The sequence below is a fragment of the Anabrus simplex genome, chromosome 1 (genome assembly GCF_040414725.1).
Source record: "Anabrus simplex isolate iqAnaSimp1 chromosome 1, ASM4041472v1, whole genome shotgun sequence".
Lineage (NCBI taxonomy): Eukaryota > Metazoa > Arthropoda > Insecta > Orthoptera > Tettigoniidae > Anabrus > Anabrus simplex.
This window is the reverse complement of record NC_090265.1, coordinates 1,546,673,562-1,546,697,392: the sequence shown is the minus strand read 5'-3', so window position 1 is coordinate 1,546,697,392 and position 23,831 is coordinate 1,546,673,562. Positions and strand designations below refer to the sequence as shown.

Genomic DNA, 23,831 nt, shown 5'->3' with positions numbered 1-23,831 from the left:
ATTATCTGGGTGTTTACGTAATTCAACCTCCTTCCTGATAATTCTTGGGCGATATTGCTTTATACGGGCAAGAACATCCACTTCTTGGAACAATACATCATGACGAAGTGATTTATCAGGTTGGTTGAGTCTGATACATCTGGTATGTTCTTTGATGCGAGTACACACGGTTCTCAAAATCTGCCCAATATAAACCTTGCCACAAGTACAGGGAACTCTGTAGATACCAGGTTGTTGCAATTTAGGCAAACTATCTTTAGTTGGTCGCAGGTGTTACCTAATCTTAATTGATGTCCCAAAACAGTTTGTACATGGTACCTACGTAAGATTTCAATAATACGATCTGTCGTGTTATGTATGTAAGGTAGGTAAGCAATTCCTTTTACACCTTTTTCCTTAACAGACGTCCGATTATGTTTCAGTTTCAGAACCCTTGAGATCAAACCTCTGCTGTAACCGTTGCTCTCAAAGGTGGTTCTCAAGGTGTTAATTTCCTCTTGTAGAGCTGACACTTCACAAGTCCTCCTGGCCCTGGTAGTCAGAGTTGTAAGGATACCATGTTTATGGGCAGGGTGATGGTCAGAATCTGTGTGGAGATATCTATTGGTGTGTGTAGGCTTACGATACACACCGTGTCCTAAAGATCCATCCTATTTTTTGTGACGAGAACATCTAAAAGTGGTATTTTGCCGTCAGATTCCATTTCCATGGTGAAAAAAATGGAAGGGTGCTGGCGATTAAGGTGATCCAGAAAGTGACCAAGTTTGTCTTCACCTTCTGTCCATACGACGAATGTACCATCCAAATATCGCCACCAGGTCTTCGACAAAGCTTTCTCTTCGAAGTTTTCCATGAAGAAATTAGCCACAACAGGAGAGAGAGGACTTCCCATGGCCACACCATCTGTCTGTTCATAATATTTCCCATTCCATAGAAAGTAGGAGGAGGTCATGCAGTGATAGAATAGCCTTGCGATCTCTTCGGTAAAAATATCATTAATGAGAGACATAACACTATCAACAGGTACTCTCGTAAACAGAGACACCACAACGAGACTAACCAAGATATCGCCTGGCTGAAATGATATAGTTTTAACTTCTCAATGAAGTGTGTGTGGAATCCTTAATATAGGAAGGAGTGTTACCCAGGTGTGGTTGAAGTAGACTACCTAAATATTTAGAAAGGGCATATATCGGGGAACCAATCGTATGAACAATAGGCCTAAGGCCATATGGACCAATAATTCCTTCATAACCTGACCTGTCAGTTCCTACCTGGGCATTAAAATCCCCAATTATCATTGTTTTCTTCATCAATGGTGTCCTCTAGTTTTTCTAGGAAGCTTGCTTTTCGGTCATTGCTGCAACCCTGCTGGGGAGCATAAACTTGGACCACAGTTTGAGTTCCGCCATTTAGTCAGATTTTAGCTTTGATTAATCTCTCATTGATGAATGAGACATCTGTTACACTATCAATGTCTTTATGGAGTACAGAACCAACTCCATTCCTCGCCACTGCAGGATTACCACTCCAGTATAATTTATATCCGTCCTCTGACATTCTTGTGTTGCAACCTTTCCATTTGAATTTCACTTAGCCCTAGGATGTGAATATATCTACGGAACATAAAATCCGTGATTTAGTTGCATTTCCCCGTTAGAGTTATAACGTTTAAGTTCCCAATCCGTAGCTTGTTTCTATGATCTGTTCTTCTCGTGCATCTTGAATGAACATCAGACATAACGTCGTCATTAGTTCCAAGAGTACTTGAAGTATTGCCGACATTCAGAATATGTTTCTTTCCTAGGCTCGTTTTCGTTTTGAAAGCAACTGCGTTGTACTCCTGTAGCATACTGACTTGCTAAGCCTAACGTACTAGAGGATTTTCTCCCAAGGTGGCCTCCCTTAGCCCTTGGCAGTCCCCTGCCTCACTGCAAGACAGCAGCTGATGAATTTATGTGTTATTTCCCCACAAATGTCTCATCTTATCTAACCTTCTAAGGGAAAACTCCTCTGCTCGCAGCTTGGTTTTCCCTTAGTTTGCCTGGTTTGGTATCGGGCGCCAGACCTTCGGCCGGATAGTCGCAGGTAGTACCGTCTACTGTCGCATACGGTAGCAGAATATATTCTGACCTAACTCAATAATATAGTGACACTAATAACATAATTCACGATAATACACTGAAAAATGAAAGCGTGTGGGGTGACTACTATACAAAATCACATTACTGATGTGCAGCTGTCGAGGGATAATCAGGTTAACCGCACTCAGAATTGGCAGGAGGCTAGAAATAAAGCAAGCTGTGGGTGCAACTTGGAGTTTAACAATGTCACACTTGAGGGGTTAAGTCCCTAGACTGTTTAGAAAACCCACCTTTTAAATTCTAACAAAAGTAGAAAATGCTACATTAAATTTTTAGGAAATACAGATCGACATTGGAACATTAGAATCTTCCCTTTTGTCACCCATAAATAAAGTTCACATAGTTAGATGACAGTCCTACTTTACCTTTTTCCACCATCTTTACGCCAGTCCCAGCCTCTCCAACCGGCTCTCAGAGGAGATCCTCTCAATAGCGTACCACTCTCAAAGTCCCGACCAAGACTGACACGAAGTTGTCCAAATCAAATTATCAGTCTCAAATAGATCATAAAACATCAACACATTAGGAGCAAAAATTAAGAGAGCACTTTTTTATTTTCAAAAGGCTTATGATACTATCCATCGTGAATCATTACTACATATCCTTCCTGAATTTGGTCTACATCGGAAACTTGTTAACCTTATTGTGGTCACTCTGAGAAACACAAAGTCTAAAGTTAGGTCCAGAAATGAAATCTCTGAACCATTTGAAATTCATACTGGTCTTTGACAGGGAGATGGATTATCCCCATTGATGTTTAATTCTGTGCTGGAAGAAATTATGCATGAATGGGATAAGGTATGTCGTCCCACTGTTAAGATTAGAAGAAATATTCGACTAAATTGTCTTACATTTGTTGATGATCTGGGGCTATCAGCAAATAGTATAGAAGAAGTAAAATTTCAAGTAGAGGAACTAGGAAGATTAGCACCGAAGGTTGGGTTGAACATATTTTTTGAGCAAACAGAAATGATGCCATCCTGTAAAGTTGACACTTCACATATTATATTAAATAATACTCAGAAAGTAAAAGTTGTAAATAAATTGAAAGTGTCACTTGGAATCCTAATGAAAAAGCATCCATAGATAATAGAACTCTAAAATTGAGACGAGCACAACAAATTACATGGCCGAGTTCAATTAATGCTAAATTTCGCCATTATAACTCCGTCATCAAACCAGAAGCAACGTATGCAAGTGAAAATTATCCATTATTATTGCCCAAGCAACAACAGACAAACTGCAGAAAGTGGATATAATTCTCTGGACAATTATTAATAAAAAACATCACGTTGATGGCCAGTGGAGACTTTTAGCTAATTTATTAATTTACAAGAAAAGTGAATCAATTATTGACACATTGAGAAAATGGAGGATTGCATTTTTTGGACACATATGCCGTTTGCCAAATTTAAGACTCCTAAAACAGCTTTTTGACTCCTTTTGGAATAGAAAAATAAAAACTACTTGGTTTAAAGAAATCCAAATGGATTTGGATGAATTGAAAATTACTACAGAGCAAATGGAAAATAGGAAGAGAAGAAGATTCTAAACAAATATACAAAACTACCACTTAAAACATCAAAACGTAAGCAGTATGTTATATCAGCAGAAGAACGGGCTTCAAGATCAGCTAGAATTAATAAGTTTGTGGAAAATAAGAAATTATCAAGTTTTAAAAAATTAACGTATTTTTGATGTACTTACTTTTTGAAGATTTTATTGTATAAGCTTGATTTTGGTGCTCCAATGTGGGCAAAAATAGTGTAAATAATAATAATAATAATAATAATAATAATAATAATAATAATAATAATAATAATAATGAAATCAAGCGCCACATTGCCCTATCAAAAATAACAAAACGCCGGAGGAAGACTCAGTAGTAGCAGAACTATGGAAATATGCCCCAGAGGAATCACTTGATATCTTGCAAAAGCAAATAGAAGAAATTTGATGCAAGGAGACCCTACCTGAAGATTGGAAAATAGCTTTGATTCATCCATTACACAAAAAAGGCAGCATGAAGAACATCAACAACTACAGAGGAATATCTTTGCTACCCGTGACTTACAAAATTCTATCACTTGCCATCCTGAGCGTTTGGAAGCACAAGTCAACATCAAATAGGTGAATACCAAGGAGGGTTCAGAAAAGGTCCCTCAACAGCTGAACAAATCCAAAATATCAAAACGATCATCAGATATTGTACATTAAGGTCCAAGCAGTATGTGTCTGTCTTTGTGGACTTCAAGAAAGCGTACGACTCCATTGACCAGGAAGTCCTGCTAAACATCTTAAATGAATTTGGAGTTGATTTGAAAATGTTGGCATTAATTAGAGCCACCCTGACCGATACAAAATCCAAGGTGAAGTTTCACGGATGTCTCTCGCATTCCTTTTACATCAAAACAGGAGTCCGACAAGGTGATGGGCTATCCCCGATACTCTTGACCTGTGTTCTTGAAAAGATCATCAGAACCTGGCGGGTGAGATTACAGGAAACCAACTACAGTCCATTGAGAATAGGAACCAAATCCAAGAGGATCGCAAGAGACTGCTTAGCATTTGCCGATGATATTGCTGTTCTCTCAAACGACATAGAAACCGCTAGAGTTCAAGTTGAAATGTTATTGGAAATTGCCGAACAAACTGGTCTGCATAGACCGTTTGAGAAAACAGAAGTAATGACTAACATTAAAGAGGCCCCACCAAAACTCCATACAAAATACGGGGACATCACCCGAGTAGACAAATTCAAATATCTGGGTGTGATCATCATGAAAAATGGACTGGACAAAGAAGCACTTCAGGAGCGAGTACGCAAACTGGAAATAGCCTACCAAACATCCCGCACATTCTACAACAAAAAATGCCGTTCCCAAAACACCAAGATACGTCACTATGAAACAGTTCTGAAACCAGTAGTTCTATATGCAGCCAAAACCCTGTCTCTTAATGCCAACAAAGAACTCCTTGAAGAACTGGAGAAAAAAGAGCGCAAAATTGTGAGGGGAATCTTGGGATCAAAGTACAGAAATGGAATCTATCAAAAGAGATTCAACGAGAAGTCTACAGCAAATTAGAGAAAATTACCGACACAATCAGAAAAAGACGGGCACGATTTCACGGCCATCTGAAAAGAATGGACGGAAGAAAGTTAACTAAAGAAATCTTCCACTTTTTGATTCAAACCCCAAAACCACAATTCCCTAGTTTAGAAATACCAAAGAAGACCTGCAAATGCTATATATCTCAGCTGAAGACGCCCTTAACAGAGATCGCTTCCGCAAGAAAATATTGACGAACGGGTTAAACCGAGAAGACCAACCGAAGAGAAGACACTGTGCCCCTTGGACGGAGGAGCGTAAGCAGGCCCACTCACAAAGAATGAGAGAAATTTGGGCTCTAAAGAAGGCCAAGTTCAGTGTCAAATGCAACAAGACTGTTATATCCCAGTAGAATGCGCGCATGTCGACCACAGCTTTTATATAGAAACTGTGTTATTTCTTTGTAGAGGTTGCTTTATGTCAGTGTATCACGAGACACTTTTCAATACAGTGTTGTGTAAGCAAGGTGTTCATGTTTAATTATAAATGTCATTCGTGTATGGTCATAACAATTGGCGACGAGGAAAACTTTCAAAACGTCAGAGGAAAATGATAATATTGTGTCTGAATACAAATATGTTCTGCGATTAGTGACTGAACGGGAATACGTACACGTGTTACGTATATAACCTCAACTACGTAAATGTCATATTCCTAACCTTCAATTATTTTTGTGGGAGACATATCTCAAACATTTCTCCATGGATGCAGACCAGTTTAAGCAATTTTTGGCAGCAATGCATGCCAATCAACAGGCACTCTTAGATCAACTGAGAACTCAAGCACCAGTTCAATCTCCTGAACCTATTATTAATTCCAATACATTTCTAATTCCACTCTTTGAATGTTTCAACCCACAAGCAGAGAACTTTCGAAATTACCGGCTACGTTTCGAAAACTATCTACAATTGCAAAATGTGTTCATCAACAAGAAATACGCCGCTCAGATGCTGCTTAATTCGATTGGATCTACGAGTTATAACACATTATCTGCATTAGTGGCACCAAAAACACCTAGTGATTTCGATTACGATAATTTAATTGAAACCCTAGAAAAACATCTTTGTCCTAAGAAGAATGTTCTGGTAGCCCAACATAGGTTTTTATCCACTTACCAGCTTGAAAATCCACCTATTGCTGACTATGTTGCTACATTAAGGCGTGCTACAATTGACTGAGACTTCAATTCTGCATGTGAATGTAAGGTAAGCATTGCAGATGTATTTCTAAGAGCACAGTTCATTAGGGGAATTTATGACAGTTCAATTCGTGAGCAATTACTCCAGGCAAATGTTCAAGAATTTAACGAAATTGTAACAAAAGCTATCGCTCTTGAAACATGTAAGTTAGACAGCAAGGAACTATCACCATCAGCTGTATACAAGGCTACTTGTAATGATTCTGTTCACAAAATCAATCACAAATCAAGACAGGTCGTATCTCACGGTGATCAAAGCCAAGCAACACCTGTAAGCAAGGCCAGATCAAAAATTGACTACAAGGAGTTGGGAATTCAAAATATGTGTTTACGTTGTGGTAGAAACAATCATCTCGCGAAGGATTTTAGGACTGATTTTAACAATCTGAAATGCAGTTCATGTGGGAAATTCGGCCACATTACGAAAGTGTGTATACGTACTTTGTTAGCAACAAGAAGGAATTCCGAAATCGATTCAAATTTTCTTCAGGAAGAAGATATTACTCAAACATTCGGTGTTAGCCATATAATAGACATTTTTCAATATCACGAATATCCACATGCGAAGAAATTTTATGCTACAGTTCTTATAGAAGAATACCCCACAGATTTGAAGTAGATTCTGGAGCCGGTTTTACCTTGCTCTCACGTTTTAGTTTCAAAGCGCTTGACTTACGTGTACAACTCCAGAAAGCAGATGTTGCATTTCGTTCTTATACTAAGAATGTGTTTTTACCTGATGGCAAAGTTAATGTTACTGTTTCTTATCAGAATAGAACTTCATCTGAAGAGTTATATGCAGTACCGGACGACTTCGAACCGCTTCTGGGGCGTGTCTGGATCCGTCAGCTGGGTATTAATCTTCAAGAAATTGGCCGTGAAGCAGAATCAAATACTAATCATATCGATATACAGTCAGTTGGTAGTATTACTGAGATAATCAAGAGATTTCCAGAAATTTTCGAAGAAAAGATTGGGTGTGTGCCAAATTTGAAAGTGTCTCTTCAGCTCCGAAAGGATGCCAAGCCAGTCTTTCATAGAGAACGTGATGTTCCATATGCCTTACGGGAGAAAGTAGAAAAAGAATTAGACGATTTAGAAGCAGGTGGGATAATCTCAAAAATCAATTACAGTGATTGGGGTTCGCCACTAGTAGTGATTCCAAAGTCCGATGGCGGAGTTCGACTTTGCGTTGATTACAAGATAGGCGTTAATGACAAATTAATAGCAGCAAACTACCCAATTCGGAAAGTGGATGACATCCTACATAGCTTGAAGAACTCGAGGTACTTTTGCCGCCTGGGCATATATAAAGGATATCTTCATCTCCAGGCTGATGATGAGAGCAGCAAGATCCAAACCATATCAACACATCGAGGTACATATCGCATGCATCGTCTTACTTTTGGTATAAAAACAGCTCCGTCCGAATTTAATAGAATCATAGATCAAGTTTTATCTGGACTATCAAAAACTCATTCATATTTCGATGACATTATTATTCATGGTTTTACAAAAACAGAATGTCAACAAAACCTATTTACCTGCCTTCAAAGGCTCAAAGAATTCGACTTACATCTAAATCAAAGGAAGTGTGCTTTCTTTGAAACCAGCATCGAATATCTGGGCCATGTTATTGAATATAATAAAATCATGAAGTCACCAGCCAAGGTTAAAGCAATACTTGAAATGCCTCGTCCGGTCAATACAGATGATGTTCGAAGATTTCTTGGAATGATAACATATTATTCAAGATTCATTCCAAATACTTCAACTATGACCTACCCCTTGAAACAGCTTCTCCGCAAGAATAAGTTCATTGGACTAGTTCTTGTGAATCAGCATTTGCCAGACTAAAGGACGAGATCGCAAGTGATCGAGTGCTGATACCTTATAACGCAGATCTACCACTGGTCCTAGTTTGTGACGCCAGTCCAACAGGTATTGCTGGAGTCCTGTCACACATTGTTGATGATGTTGAAAAGCCTATCGCATTTGCTTCAAGGTCCTTGTCTTCAGCTGAACGTAACTACAGCCAGCTGGATCGTGAAGCTCTAGCAATTATGTTTGCTGTCAACTATTTTTATATGTATCTATTTGGACGCAAGTTTAAGTTGATAACAGACAATAGCCCACTTACCAGAATCTTCCATCAGAATTCAAGATTACCAGCTATGACTTCTGCTAGATTATTAAGATATGCTTCATTTCTTTCGGGATTTGGCTATGAAGTTGTATATAAAAAAGGTTCAGAACATACCAACGTTGACTGCTTGTCAAGAGCAGCGATCATTCAATCACACATTTCAAAGGATATACTCTCAATGACGAAGTTCATAAACTCTGTTATTCAACCATCGCTGAAATAGCAACCACGGAATTAAATCCTGACAGTATTCGAATTTCAACAGAAAACGATGAATTGTTATCAAAAATCAAAGCAGAGCTCATGTCATCTGAATCCGTAGACAATGAATTCACGCTAGATGATGGAATCTTATTCAAGGGTCAAAGAGTCGTCATTCCGTCAAAACTCCAGCCATTAGTCCTGAAGGAATTACATAGCACACACATAGGGATTTCGAAAATGAAACAATTAGCAAGGCGTTATTGCTACTGGAAGAATATTGATAAGGATATTGAGAAAATGGTAAAATCTTGTCAGGCCTGCGCTGACATTCGATCCTCTCCAGCGAAAGCACCGATTCACCATTGGAACGTCCCTACAGACAATTGGAGCCGCGTCCACTTGGATTATGCAGGTCCATTTCAAGGTGTCTACTTCCTTCTAATTGTTGATGCAAAATCCAGGTGGGCAGAAATCAAAGTAATTCGAGAAGCTCCGACATCTGTGAAGACAATTGAGCTATTAAGAGAAATATTTTCATTTCATGGATTCCCAACAGCGATAGTCTCTGATAACGCTACAATATTTGTAAGTGACCTGTTCAAATCGTTCTGTAGGGAACATGGTATATTCCAAAAATTCACAGCTCCTGGACATCCCGCAACTAATGGAATGAGTGAACGAAACATCCGGACGCTAAAACGTCGACTAAAAGCCATGTCGAATGAGCCCTTGTCTATATCCAGAAAAGTGCAAGAGATCCTTCTGAAATATCGTGCCACCCCTCTAGAATGTGGAAAATCACCAGCCGAACTGTACCTGAACAGACCATTACGGATCAAACTAGACGTTATTCGCCCAATCAAACAGGAAGGCAATCAAGAGGAGACTCATGGACATCGCAATCTAAGCGTGGGAGACAGAGTCCAAGTGAAATTCTATGAAGGGAATAAAATGTCATGGAAGTATGGAGTACCGTAGTCATTGGAAAGTTCGGTTCTTTACATTACCAGATTCAGCTAGACGATGGTTATAGCCTCAAAAGACATATTGACCAAATACTTAGAACGGAGGTTCCGAAGAAGACAGGTACAATCGCTGATCAGCAATTAGACCCAAGTCAACAAGAACAACATCCTGAATATAAACAACCTTTCATCTTCACTGACTGGATGAATGAGCCAATCCCTGGGAGTAATCAATGACTCGAGGCAGAAGAAGACATGCAAAATCGAAGACTTGAAGCAGAAGAAAACGGACCTCCACCCCCAAACATAACCTGCCGACCAGATAGGGCACGCCGTCCGCCGCAGTACCTTAACGTGGTTCTTTATGGTCCCAGCGAATAATAATAATAATAATAATAATAATAATAATAATAATAATAATAATAATAATAATAATAATAATAATAATAATAATAATAATAATAATAAGAATAATAATAATAATAATAATAATAATAATAATAATAATAATAATAATAATAATAATTGATTGATTGATTGATTGATTGATTGATTGATTGATTGATTGATTGATTGATTGATTGATTGATTGATTGATTGATTGATTGATTGATTGATTGATTGATTGATTGATTGATTGATTGATCTTTATGCCCAGCTACCTTTCACCCTAGGAATTAACCTGGTACTCATTTTTGGTGTAAGCTGAGTGAATCTTAGGGTCATTGCCACTCCAGAAGTGGAAACCTTGTTTTCTAAATTTTTTAACTTACTGAGAGGGTACTTATTGAACTCATGTGTTTCCGGCTAAACCGAGCACACTTTTACAGCCTTGTCTAAGCAGCTCCTATTAAAACTCTATCAGATAGCTTACAATTACAATTAACAAAGTTTCTATCCTAATATTCCTAACAAAGGCCAGTCAGGTATAATTTGTTTATACAGGTTAATTATGGCATCCAGTCCATTCTGGACGTGAGATGGGGATTTGTAAAGATAGTACTCCAACAGGAGTCTATGATGGGAATGTGTTTATAACCATCAAATTGCTGTACAAACATGTAAATGACAAAATAGCTCTGCACTGTCATACAACAGGAAGTTGCAAAATGTTAAGGGAAGTCTTGTTACCATAAGATATTGTGAAAAAAAAAGTTGGCTTCATAAGGATCAAACTGTTGCTAGGAAAATCACAATAACAATTGTGTCCACACCAATTTGCCAAAGAAGGGTACAAATATAGATGGTTTGACCATTTTTACCCTAATTTGGGATTATTTGACCTAATTTATTTATTATTACCTATGATAATAATTATCATCAATTGCAATGAATGCAGTTTGTCCTGCTAAGTCATAACAGCAAATGGTACAATTGATGAAGCTTTGTCTCATTGCAAATGTTGGTCTAGAATGCCTATGCCCTACAACTACTCCCACCCTGTTGTAATCATCCTGAACATGTGTTGATGGGGATGGAACATTCCAAACTGCACTGTGATTTTTGAGCAGCTCTGCATCTTCTCCTTATGTTCTCCCCATTAATGACAATTGAGTCAATTGATGAAACATCTCACATGGAATAAGACCTCATCACTCCAGGGGATGTTTTGAAAGAGTCAAGGCTAGTCCTCGTACCAACCCAACATCAACTCTCCATACTCCATTTGGCAGTGGCAGCCTTCTAATGTCAGCTTCTGCACATGATGGGATTTCCATGGGTAGAAATGCAGTTCTTCATTTAATACCATCTGTATTTTATACCTTGGGAGTCCACTTTTACAAGCTGCCTTACTTGTTAATTAAACCAAGCTGCAATTGAATATTTCCCTCACATCTGTCATGTTCTTGTCAGTTTGGAACATACAGTAGATGGATGACCAGTTCTTCTTGCATCCTTAACTGAACCCGTGGTCAGTAGCTTTGAGTATTTTGAGTAGCCTTATAGGGAGGTACATTCAGGAAAACAGGGTGGTCTAAGGAGTAGTGATAAGGGTACAGGGATCTGGAAGTCATAAAGGGAAGACATAAAAATGTTAGTGTTGAAATGTAGAAGTATTGTAAAGAAAGGAATAGAATGAAGTAATTTAATAGATACACTGACTGACAGAGCAAATACACCAAGAAGGAGTGGTCAGAACTTTATGCCAATTGCAGGGTAGACTGACGTCACTGAGGTATGCTCATGATGTGAAATGCGCTGCTGTGCTGCGCACGTAGCAAACGATAAATGGGACATGGCGTTGGCGAATGGCCCACTTCGTACCGTGATTTCTCAGCCGACAGTCATTGTAGAACGTGTTGTCGTATGCCACAGGACACATGTATAGCTAAGAATGCCAGGCCGCCGTCAACGGAGGCATTTCCAGCAGACAGACGACTTTACGAGGGGTATGGTGATCGGGCTGAGAAGGGCTCGGATGGCCTTCATTTAAACCACAGTGGTACGTATAAGTTAGGAAATTTGTTTGGAAGGGTAATAGGAAGGTACATTCAGGGAAACGGGATGGCCTAGGAAGCGGTGATAAGGGAACAGGGAACTGGAAATCAAGTAGGGATGACATAAAATTGTTAGTGTTGAACTGTAAAGAAAGGAATAAAGTAATTTAATAGATATATATTTACCAGATATTGTAATAGGAGTTGAATCATGGCTGAGAAATGATATAATGGATGCAGAAATTTTCTCACGACACTGGAGTGTGTATCGTAGAGATAGGATAGGAAAGGTGGGAGGGGGAGTTTTCATTCTGGTGAAAGAAGAATTTGTAAGCTACGAAAAAGTTAAAGATGAGACACATGAAATTCTAGGTGTAAGGCTCATTTCTAAAGATAATAGGCAACTTGATATATTTGGAGTGTACAGATCAGGAAAGGGTAGCACTGATGCGGATTCGGAATTATTTGATAGGATAGTCAGCTATGTGGGAAACGACATGGAAAGAAATGTGATTGTAGCGGGAGATCTGAATTTGCCAGATGTCAATTGGGAAGGAAATGCGAACGACAGGAAGCATGACCAACAAATGGCAAATAAGTTAATATGGGAAGGACAGCTGATTCAGAAAGTGATGGAACCAACCAGAGGGAAAAATATTTTGGATGTGGTGCTGATAAAACCAGATGAGCTCTATAGGGAAACTGAAGTAATAGATGGTATTAGTGATCTTGAAGCTGTTTTTGTGGTAGTTAAAAATAAATGTGATAGAAAGGAAGGTCTTAAAAGTAGGACTGTTACGCAGTACCATATGGCTGACAAAGCAGGTATGAGGCAGTTTCTAAAAAGTAACTATGATCGGTGGAAAACGGTAAATAAAAATGTAAAAAGACTCTGGGGTGGGTTTAAAGAAATTGTTGAGGAATGCGAAAACAGGTTTGTACCTTTAAGGGTGGTAAGGAATGGTAAAGACCCACCTTATTATAATAGAGAAATAAAGAGACTAAGAAAGAGGTGCAGACTGGAAAGAAATAGAGTTAGAAATGGCCGTGGAAGTAAGGAGAAATTGAAGGGACTTAATAGAAAATTGAATCTAGCAAAGAAGGCAGCTAAGGATAACATGATGGCAAGCATAATTGGCAGTCATACAAATTTTATTGAAAAATGGAAGGTTATGTATAGGTATTTTAAGGCAAAAACAGGTTCCAAGATGGACATTCCAGGAATAATTAATGAACAAGGGGAGTGTGTATGTGAGGATCTCCAAAAGGCAGAAGTATTCAGTCAGCAGTATGTAAAGATTGTTGGTTACAAGGATAATGTCGAGATAGAGGAAGAGACTAAGGCCAAAGAAGTAATAAAATTTACATATGATAACAATGACATTTACAATAAGATACAAAAGTTGAAAACTAGAAAAGCGGCTGGAATTGATCAGATTTCTGGGGATATACTAAAGACAATGGGTTGGGATATAGTACCATATCTGAAGTACTTATTTGATTATTGTTTGGCCGAAGGAGCTATACCAGATGAATGGAGAGTTGCTATAGTAGCCCCTGTGTATAAAGGAAAGGGTGATAGACATAAAAACTGAAAATTACAGGCCAGTAAGTTTGACATGCATTGTATGTAAGCTTTGGGAAGGCATTCTTTCTGATTATATTAGACATGTTTGTGAAATTAATAACTGGTTCGATAGAAGGCAATTCGGTTTTAGGAAAGGTTATTCCACTGAAGCTCAACTTGTAGGATTCCAGCAAGATATAGCAGATATCATGGATTCTGGAGGTCAAATGGACTGTATCGCGATTGACATGTCTAAAGCATTTGATAGGGTGGATCATGGGAGACTACTGGCAAAAATGAGTGCAATTGGACTAGACAAAAGAGTGACTGAATGGCTTGCTATATTTCTAGAAAATAGATCTCAGAGTAGGTGAAGCTTTGTCTGACCCTGTAATAGTTGAGAGGGGAGTTCCTCAGGGCAGTGTTATCGGACCTTTATGTTTCCTTATATATATAAATGATATGAGTAAAGGAGTGGAATCGGAGGTAAGGCTTTTTGCAGATGATGTTATTCTCTATAGAGTGATAAATAAGTTACAAGATTGTGAGCAACTGCAACGTGACCTCGAAAATATTGTGAGATGGACAGCAGGCAATGGTATGTTGATAAACGGGGCTAAAAGTCAGGTTGTGAGTTTCACAAATAGGAAAAGTCCTCTCAGTTTTAATTACTGCGTTGATTGGGTGAAAGTTCCTTTTGGGGATCATTGTAAGTATCTAGGTGTTAATATAAGGAAAGATCTTCACTGGGGTAATCACATAAATGGGATTGTAAATAAAGGGTACAGATCTCTGCACATGGTTATGAGGGTGTTTAGGGGTTGTAGTAAGGATGTAAAGGAGAGTGCATATAAGTCTCTGGTAAGACCCCAACTAGAGTATGGTTCCAGTGTATGGGACCCTCACCAGGATTACCTGAATCAAGAACTGGAAAAAATCCAAAGAAAAGCAGCTCGATTTGTTCTGGGTGATTTCCGGCAAAAGAGTGGCGTTACAAAAATGTTGCAATGTATGTTTTGGGAAGAATTGAGAGAAAGAAGAAGAGCTGCTCGACTAAGTGGTATGTTCCGAGCTGTCAGCGGAGAGATGGCGTGGAATGACATTAGTAGACGAATAGGTTTGAATGGCGTCTATAAAAGTAGGAAAGATCACAATATGAAGATAAAGTTGGAATTCAAGAGGACAAACGGGGGCAAATATTCATTTATAGGAAGGGGAGTTAGGGATTGGAATAACTTACCAAGGGAGATGTTCAATAAATTTCCAATTTCTTTGAAATTATTTCGGAAAAGGCTAGGAAAGCAACAGATAGGGAATCTGCCACCTGGGCAACTGCCCTAAATGCAGATCAGTATTGATTGATTTGATTGATTTATTTTGATTAGTGGCAGGTTGATCGCTTCGTCAAATCGCAGCCGATACCCATAGGGATGTGTCCACGGTGCAGCGCCTGTGGCGAAGATGGTTGGCGCAGGGACATGTGGCACGTGCGAGGGGTCCAGGCGCAGCCCGAGTGACGTCAGCACGCGAGGATCGGCGCATCCGCCGCCAAGCGGTGGCAGCCCCGCACGCCACATCAACCGCCATTCTTCAGCATGTGCAAGACACCCTGGCTGTTCCAATATCGACCAGAACAATTTCCCGTCGATTGGTTGAAGGAGGCCTGCACTTCCGGCGTCCGCTCAGAAGACTACCATTGACCCCACAGCATAGACGTGCACGCCTGGCATGGTGCCGGGCTAGAGCGACTTGGATGAGGGAATGGCGGAACGTCGTGTTCTCCGATGAGTCACGCTTCTGTTCTGTCAGTGATAGTCACCGCAGACGAGTGTGGTGTCGGCGTGGAGAAAGGTCAAATCCGGCAGTAACTGTGGAGCACCCTACCGCTAGACAACGCGGCATCATGGTTTGGGGCACTATTGCGTATGATTCCACGTCACCTCTAGTGCGTATTCAAGGCACGTTAAATGCCCACCGCTATGTGGAGCATGTGCTGCGGCCGGTGGCACTCCCGTACCTTCAGGGGCTGCCCAATGCTCTGTTTCAGCAGGATAATGCCCACCCACACACTGCTCGCATCTCCCAACAGGCTCTACGAGGTGTACAGATGCTTCCGTGGCCAGCGTACTCTCCGGATCTCTCACCAATCGAACATGTGTGGGATCTCATTGGACGCCGTTTGCAAACTCTGCCCCAGCCTCGTACGGACGACCAACTGTGGCAAATGGTTGACAGAGAATGGAGAACCATCCCTCAGGACACCATCCGCACTCTTATTGACTCTGTACCTCGACGTGTTTCTGCGTACATCGCCGCTCGCGGTGGTCCTACATCGTACTGAGTCGATGCCGTGCGCATTGTGTAACCTGCATATCGGTTTGAAATAAACATCAATTATTCGTCCGTGCTGTCTCTGTTTTTTCCCCAACTTTCATCCCTTTCGAACCACTCCTCCTTGGTGTTGCATTGTCACTGTCAGTCAGTGTATATACTTACCAGATATACTAATAGGAGTTGAATCATGATCAAGAAATTATATAATGGATGCAGAAATTTTCTCACGGAACTGGAGTGTGTATTTTAGAGATAGGAATGGTAGGAGGGAGAGTATTCATTCTGGTGAAAGAAGAGTTTTTAAGCTACAAAAAAGTTAAAGGTGACAAACATGAAATTCTAGGTGTAAGGCTCATCTCTAAAGATAATAAGCAACTTGGTAAAACTAGATGAGCTCTATAGAGAAACTGAAGTAATAGATGGTATTAGTGATCACAAAGCTGTTTTTGTTGTAGTTAAAAATAGGTGTGATAGAAAGGAAGATCTTAAAAGAAAGACTATTAGGCAGTACCATATGGCTGACAAGACAGGCATGAGGGAGTTTTCAAAAAGTAACTATGGTCAGTGGACTCTGGGATGGATTTAAAGCTATTGTTGAGGAATGTGAAAACAGGTTTGTACCTTTGAAAGAGGCAATAAATGGCAAAGACCCACTATAATATACCAGAGATTTAAAGAAACTAAGAAGGAGGTGCAGGTTGGAAAGAAATAGAGTTAGAAATGGCAGTGGAAGCAAGGATAAATTGAAGGAACTTACTAGGAAATTGAATCTAGCAAAGAAGTCAGCTAAGTATAACATGATGGCAAGCATAATTGGCAGTCATACAAATTTTAGTGAAAAATGGAAGGGTATGTAAAGGTACCTACTTTAAGACAGAAGCAGCGTTCCAAGGACATTCCAAGAATCATTAATGAACAAGGGGAGTGTGTATGTGAAGATCTTCAAAAGGCAGAAATATTCAGTCAGTAGTATGTACAGATTGTTGGTTACAAGGATAATGTCCAGATAGAGGAGGTGACTAATACTACAGAGGTATTAAAATTTACCTATAATAACAAAGACATTTACATGAAGATACAAAATTTGAGTACTATAGGTAGAAAAGCAGATGGAATTGATAATATTTCGGGGGATATACTAAAGACAATGGGTTGGGATATAGTACCAAATCTGAAGTATGGTACTTACTTGTTTATTATTTGCATGAAGGAGCTATACCACATGAATGGAGAGTTGCTTTAGTAGCCCCTGTGTATAAAGAAAAGGGCAATAGACATAAAGTGGAAAATTACAGGCCAGTCAGTTTGAAATGCATTGCATGTAAGCTTTGGGAAAGCATTCTTTCTGATTATATTAGACATGTTTGCAAAATTAATAACTGGTTCAATAGAAGGCAGTTTGAGTTTAGGGAAAGTTATTGCACTAAAGCTCAACTTGTAAGATTCCAGCAAGATATAGCAGATATCCTGGATTCAGGAGGTCAAATGGACTGTATTGCGATAGACCTATCTAAGGCATTTGATAGTGTGGATCACGGGAGACTACTGGCAAAAATGAGTGCAATTTGACTAGACAAGAGAGTGACTCAATTGGTGGATATATTTCTGGAAAATAGAACTCAGAGAATTAGAGTTGGTGAAGCTTTATCTGACCCTATAGTAATTAAGAGGGGAATTCTTCAAGGCTGTATTATTGGATCTTTATATTTTCTTATTTATATAAATGATATAAATAAAGAACTGGAATCAGAGATAAGGCTTTTTGTGGATGATGTTATTCTGTATAGAGCCGTAAATAAGTTACAAGGTTGTAAGCACCTGTAAAATGACCTCTATAATATTGTGAGATGGACAGTAGGCAATGGTATGATGATAAAGTGGGTTAAAAGTCAGATTGTGAGTTTCACAAATAGTAAAAATCCTCTCAGTTTTAATTTTTGTGTTGATGAGGTGAAAGTTTCTTATGGGAATCATTTCAGGTACCTAGGTTTTATATAAGGAAAGATCTTCATTGGGGTAATCACATAAATGGGATTGTAAATAAAGGGTACAGGTATCTGCACACGGTTATGAGGGTAATTAGGGGTTGTTGCAAGTATGTAAAGGAGAAGGCATATAAATCTTATGGGAATCATTTCAGGTACCTAGGTTTTATATAAGGAAAGATCTTCATTGGGGTAATCACATAAATGGGATTGTAAATAAAGGGTACAGGTATCTGCACACGGTTATGAGGGTAATTAGGGGTTGTTGCAAGTATGTAAAGGAGAAGGAATATAAATCTCTGGTAAGATCCCAACTAGAGTATGGTTCCAGAACATGGGACCCTCACCAGGATTACTTGATTCAAGAACTGGAAAAAATCTAAAGAAAAGCAGCTCGATTTGTTCTGCGTGATTTCCGACATTATAGTAGTGTTACAGAAATGTTTTAAAGTTTAGGCTGGGAAGACTTAGGAGAAAGGAGATGAGCTACTTGACTAAGTGGTAGGTTAAGAAGTAGTATTAGGTTTAATGGTCCACCCAATCAATACACTTGACTTTACAAGTGAGAACACATTCAATGTTAAAATATGTTATACACTCTTTGGTAATGTATATTGACTGGGTGGACCATTAAACTTAATAGTAGTTCTTAATTAAGTTGTATCAAGATTTAATGGTCCACCCAATCAATACACTTGACTTTACAAGTGAGAACACATTCAATGTTAAAATATGTTATACACTCTTTGGTAATGTATATTGATTGGGTGGACCATTAAACTTAATAGTAGTTCTTAATTAAGTTGTATCAAGACAGACCTATATGATGCAGTTTGTAAATTGCAACAATAATTGGTAGGTTCTGAGATGTTAGTGGAGAGATTGTGTGGAATAACATAAATAGACGAATAAGTTTGAGTGGTGTCTTTAAAAGTAGGAAAGATCATAATATGAAGATAAAGTTGGAATTCAAGAGGACAATTTTGGGCAAATGTTTGTTCATATGAAGAGGAGTTAGGGATTGGAATAACTTAACCAAGGGAGATGTTCAATAAATTTTTTAATTTCTTTGCAATAATTTTGGAGAGGGCCAGTAAAACAACACATAGGGAATCTGCCACCTGGGTGACTGCCCTAAATGCAGATTAGTAGTGAGTGAGTGAGTGGGTAAGTGAGTGAGTGGGAATTCTTCATTGTTCCTGTTACAGACTGTGGCATTCCTCCCCTTCACTGTACACCACCATCTCTGAACAAGAACAATGGAATTCCACACTTCATAGCATGCAGCAATCCGTGCTTGCTCTCTAAAAGACAGTCAGCCATTTTTGTTATTGTTTCACATACCCCCCTCTCATGGCCAGTGTCCGTATTTCTGATACACTCTTTGCCCACATCATACTGTATAAGCTTGTTCAACTGAAAAATTAATGTGCATTAATCAGCCGTAAAAACTGAGGAAGCTATAGTATTTAAAACTTAAAATGACTGTCCTAAAATATAAATGCTCTTGGATTAACTAGTTTTTCTTTTGTACTCTTCATATTTATCTTTCACTATTTTATCATTTCTAATATTTATTAATTGTTTATTGTTTATTGTGCCTTATACTTGCCTTTCCAGTCATTTGCTAAAGCGACCCTTGGAGCTGAACGAGGTTCCTTCTTCATAATAGATCAGGAATGTGATGAGCTTGTGGCGGATCTCTTTGATGAAGGTATAGAACCTAATACAACAGGATCAGGTGTGATGCACAAGAAAAAGTTAAAAATAAGGTATGTTCAATATAATTTACTGCTAACAAAGCAATGTAAACTAGTTCTTACAAACTAAGTGAAGTAGGGTACTCTATATTATTCTTTCTCATGGAATATTATAATGCAATCTAGAGCTGCCCATGTCTTTAACACTCTAAGTTTAGGATAGAATTTTTCTTGATTTTTGAATGGATTGATGTTTCAGATTCAGCAAAGATCGTGGCATTGCTGGGTTAGTGGCAAAGACTGGAAAAACCGTCAATATCAAGGATGCTTATAATGATCCTCGTTTCAATAAGGAAGTTGATTTACAGACTGGTTTTATAACAAGATCCATTCTCTGCATGCCTATTCTTGGTCGAGATGGAGTACTAGGTAATACAAGTAAATAGCATAAAATATCTTTGATTATTAACATAATCTTGAGTGACAAATTGAAGAAAAATTCTGTAAATATAAGGTTGCCTCACCAACAGCATTAAGCAGGGAGAAGGAAAAAGTATTTGCAGGACTTTTAATGTGTGCCTGGTGGTACTACCATTGAGAAGTACAGATGTAACGTCAAGAATAATCTGTGAAGGCATAACTGAAGTAAGGATCCTGAGTAGAAGAATTCCTAATGGCACTGTTTTGTTTGTGTTTCCAGGTGATTCAGACATGGTGGAAATAAATAAAGGGGCTGTCTGGCCGAGGCGGTAAAGATATGCTCAGTTTACCCAGAATGATATGGGTTCAATTCCCCATCAGGAAGTTGAAAAATTTTAAAAACAAAATTTCCACTTCCGAAAGTGCACGTGGCCCTGAGGTTCACTCAGCCTATACCAAAAATGAGTACCAGGTTCTTTCCTGGGGGCAAAGGCAGCCGGGCGTAGAGCTAATCACTCTAACCCATTAAGTGCCGCGATTACAGATAGTGGAAGCCTTTACCTTCCACCTCTCCCAGGGCCTTCATGGCCTATGTGGAGATGACTTTGCTAACATTGGTTGGAAATAGATAAAGACCAAAAGAAAGTTAAAACCAGTTGGTTTTATCGCAATGGTTTCATATCAACATTCAGTTTATGTTAAACTTATATTGAACACAATCGATCGATCAGTCAATTGATTGATCAATCAATTAATCAATCAGTCAATCAATCTCAGAGTAGAAATTCAACTAGCACCAGCTTTCAGAGTGTAAAGCTAGAACTTTGTTTGTAGATGCAATTGACTTTTATTTTTGCACACTTAAAGGTCTCAATGAATCAGTCTCTGCTGATCTGCTTTTAGGGCAGTCACCCAGGTGGCAGATTCCCTATCTGTTGTTTTCCTAGCATTTTTCTTAAACGATCGCAAAGAAATTGGAAAATTATTGAACATTTCCCTTGGTAAGTTATTCCAATCCCTAACTCCCCTTCCTATAAATGAATATTTGCCCCAATTTGTCCTTTTGAATTCCAACTTTATCTTCATATGGTGATCTTTCCTACTTTTAAAGACACCACTCAAACATATTCATCTACTGATGTTCTCCCACGCCATCTCCCCATTGACAGCTCAGAACATACCACTTAATTGAGCAGCTCATCTCCCTTCTCCCAATTCTTCCCAGCCCAAACTTTGCAACATTTTTGAAACACTACTCTTTTGTCGGAAATCACCCAGAACAAATCGAGCTACTTTTTTTTTGATTTTTTCCAGTTCTTGAATCGAGTAATCCTGGTCAGGGTCCCATACACTGGAACCATACTCTAGTTGGGGTCTTACCAGAGACTTATATGCTCTCTCCTTTACATCCTTACTACAACCCCTAAATACCCTCATAACCAAGTGCAGAGATCGGTACCCTTTATTAACAATCATATTTATGTGATTACCCCAGTGAAGGTCTTTTCTTATATTAACACCTAGGTACTTACAATGATCCCCAAAAGGAACTTTCACCCCATCAACACAGTAATTAAAACTGAGAGGACTTTGCCTATTTGTGAAACTCACAACCTGACTTTTAACCCTGTTTATCATCATATCATTGCCCACTGTCCATCTCACAACACTATCAAGGTCACCCTGCAGCCGCCCCAAACCTTGTAACTTATTTATTACTCTGTACAAAGTAATATCATCTGCAAACAGCCTTATCTCTGATTCCTCTTCTTTACACATATCATTTATATATATAAGAAAACATAAAGGTCCAATAATACTGCCTTGAGGAATTCCCCTCCTAATTATTACAAGGTCAGATAAAGCTTTGCCTACTCTAATTCTCTGAGTTTTATTTTCTAGGAATATAGCCACCCATTCAGTCACTCTTTTTTCTAGTCAAATAGCACTCATTTTTTCCAGTAGCCTTCCATGATCTACCCTATCAAATGCCTTAGATAGGTCAATCGCAATACAGTCCATTTGACCTCCTGAATCCAGGATATCTGCTATACCTTGCTGAAATACTACAAGCTGAGCTTACCGAGCTCGATAGCTGCAGTCGCTTAAGTGCGGCCAGTGTCCAGTATTCGGGAGATAGTAGGTTCGAACCCCACTGTCGGCAGCCCTGAAAATGGTTTTCCGTGGTTTCCCATTTTCGCACCAGGCAAATGCTGGGGCTGTACCTTAATTAAGGCCACGGCTGCTTCCTTCCCACTCCTAGCCCTTTCCTGTCCCATTGTCGCCATAAGACCTATCTGTGTCGGTGCGACGTAAAGCAACTAGCAAAAAAAAAAAAAAAAACAAGCTGAGCTTCAGTGGAATAACCTTTCCTAAAATGAAACTGCCTTCTGTCAAACCAGTTTTTGCAAACATATCTAACATAATCAGAAAGAATGCTTTCCCAAAGCTTAGATGCAATGCATGTCAAATTGACTGGCCTGTAATTTTCAGCTTTATGTGTAACACCCTTTCCTTTATACACAGGGGCTACTATAGCAACTCTCCGTTCATTTGGTATAGCTCCTTCAACCAAACAATAATCAAATAAGTATTTCAGATATGGTACTGTATTCCAACCCATTGCCTTTAGTATATCGCCAGAAATCTTATCAATTCCAGCTGCTTTTCTAGATTTCAACTTTTGTATCTTACTGTAAATGTCATTGTTATCATAGGTAAATTTTAATACTTCTTTAGTGTTACTCACATCCCCTATCTGGACATTATCCTTGTAACCGACAATCTTTAAACATACTGCTGACTGAATACTTCTGCCTTTTGAAGATCCTCTCATACACACTCCCCTCGTTCATTAATGATTCATGCAATGTCCTTCTTTGAACCTGTTTCTGCCTTAAATTACCTATACATACTCTTCCATTTTTCACTAAAATTTGTATGACCACCAATTATGCTTGCCTTCATGTTATCCTTGGCTGACTTCTTTGCTAGATTCAATTTCCTAGTAAGTTCCTTCAATTTCTCCTTACTTCCATAACCATTCCTAACCCTATTTTGTTCCAACCTGCACCTCCTTCTTAGTCTCTTTACTTCTGTGTTATAATATAGTGGATATTTAACATTCCTTACCACCTTTAAAGGTACAAACCTATTTTCACATTCCTTAACAATTGCTTTAAACCCATCCCAGAGTCTGTTTACATTTTTATTTACCATTTTCCAGCAATCATAGTTACTTTTTAATAACTCCCTCATGCCTGTTTTATCAGCCATATGGTACTGCCTAGTAGTCCTAATTTTAATACCTTCCTTTCTTTCATTTATTTTTAACTACGACAAAAACAGCTTTGTGGTCACTAATACCATCTATTACTTCGGTTTCTCTATAGAGCTCATCTGCTTTTATCAGCACCACATCCAACATATTCTTCCCTCTAGTTGGTTCCATCACTTTCTGAATCAGGTGCCCTTCCCATATTAACTTATTTGCCATTTGTTGTTCATGCATCCTGTCGTTCACATTACCTTCCCAATTGACATTTGGTAAATTGAGATCACCCGCTACAATCACGTTCCTTTCCTTATCATTTCCTACATAGCAGATTATCTTATCAAAT

At 38.8% G+C, this 23,831-nt stretch overlaps 1 protein-coding gene across 1 annotated transcript in view; it reads left to right on the top strand.

Annotated features, from left to right (window-relative positions):
* Positions 1–23,831, top strand: part of LOC136862145 (cAMP and cAMP-inhibited cGMP 3',5'-cyclic phosphodiesterase 10A-like) — a 422,768-nt gene that overhangs the window by 256,481 nt on the left and 142,456 nt on the right. The window contains exons 6-7 of the mRNA XM_068226202.1: positions 19,712–19,863; positions 20,051–20,220. Of these exons, the coding sequence (XP_068082303.1) occupies positions 19,712–19,863; positions 20,051–20,220 (322 nt within the window). The remainder of the gene's footprint in view (positions 1–19,711; positions 19,864–20,050; positions 20,221–23,831) is intronic.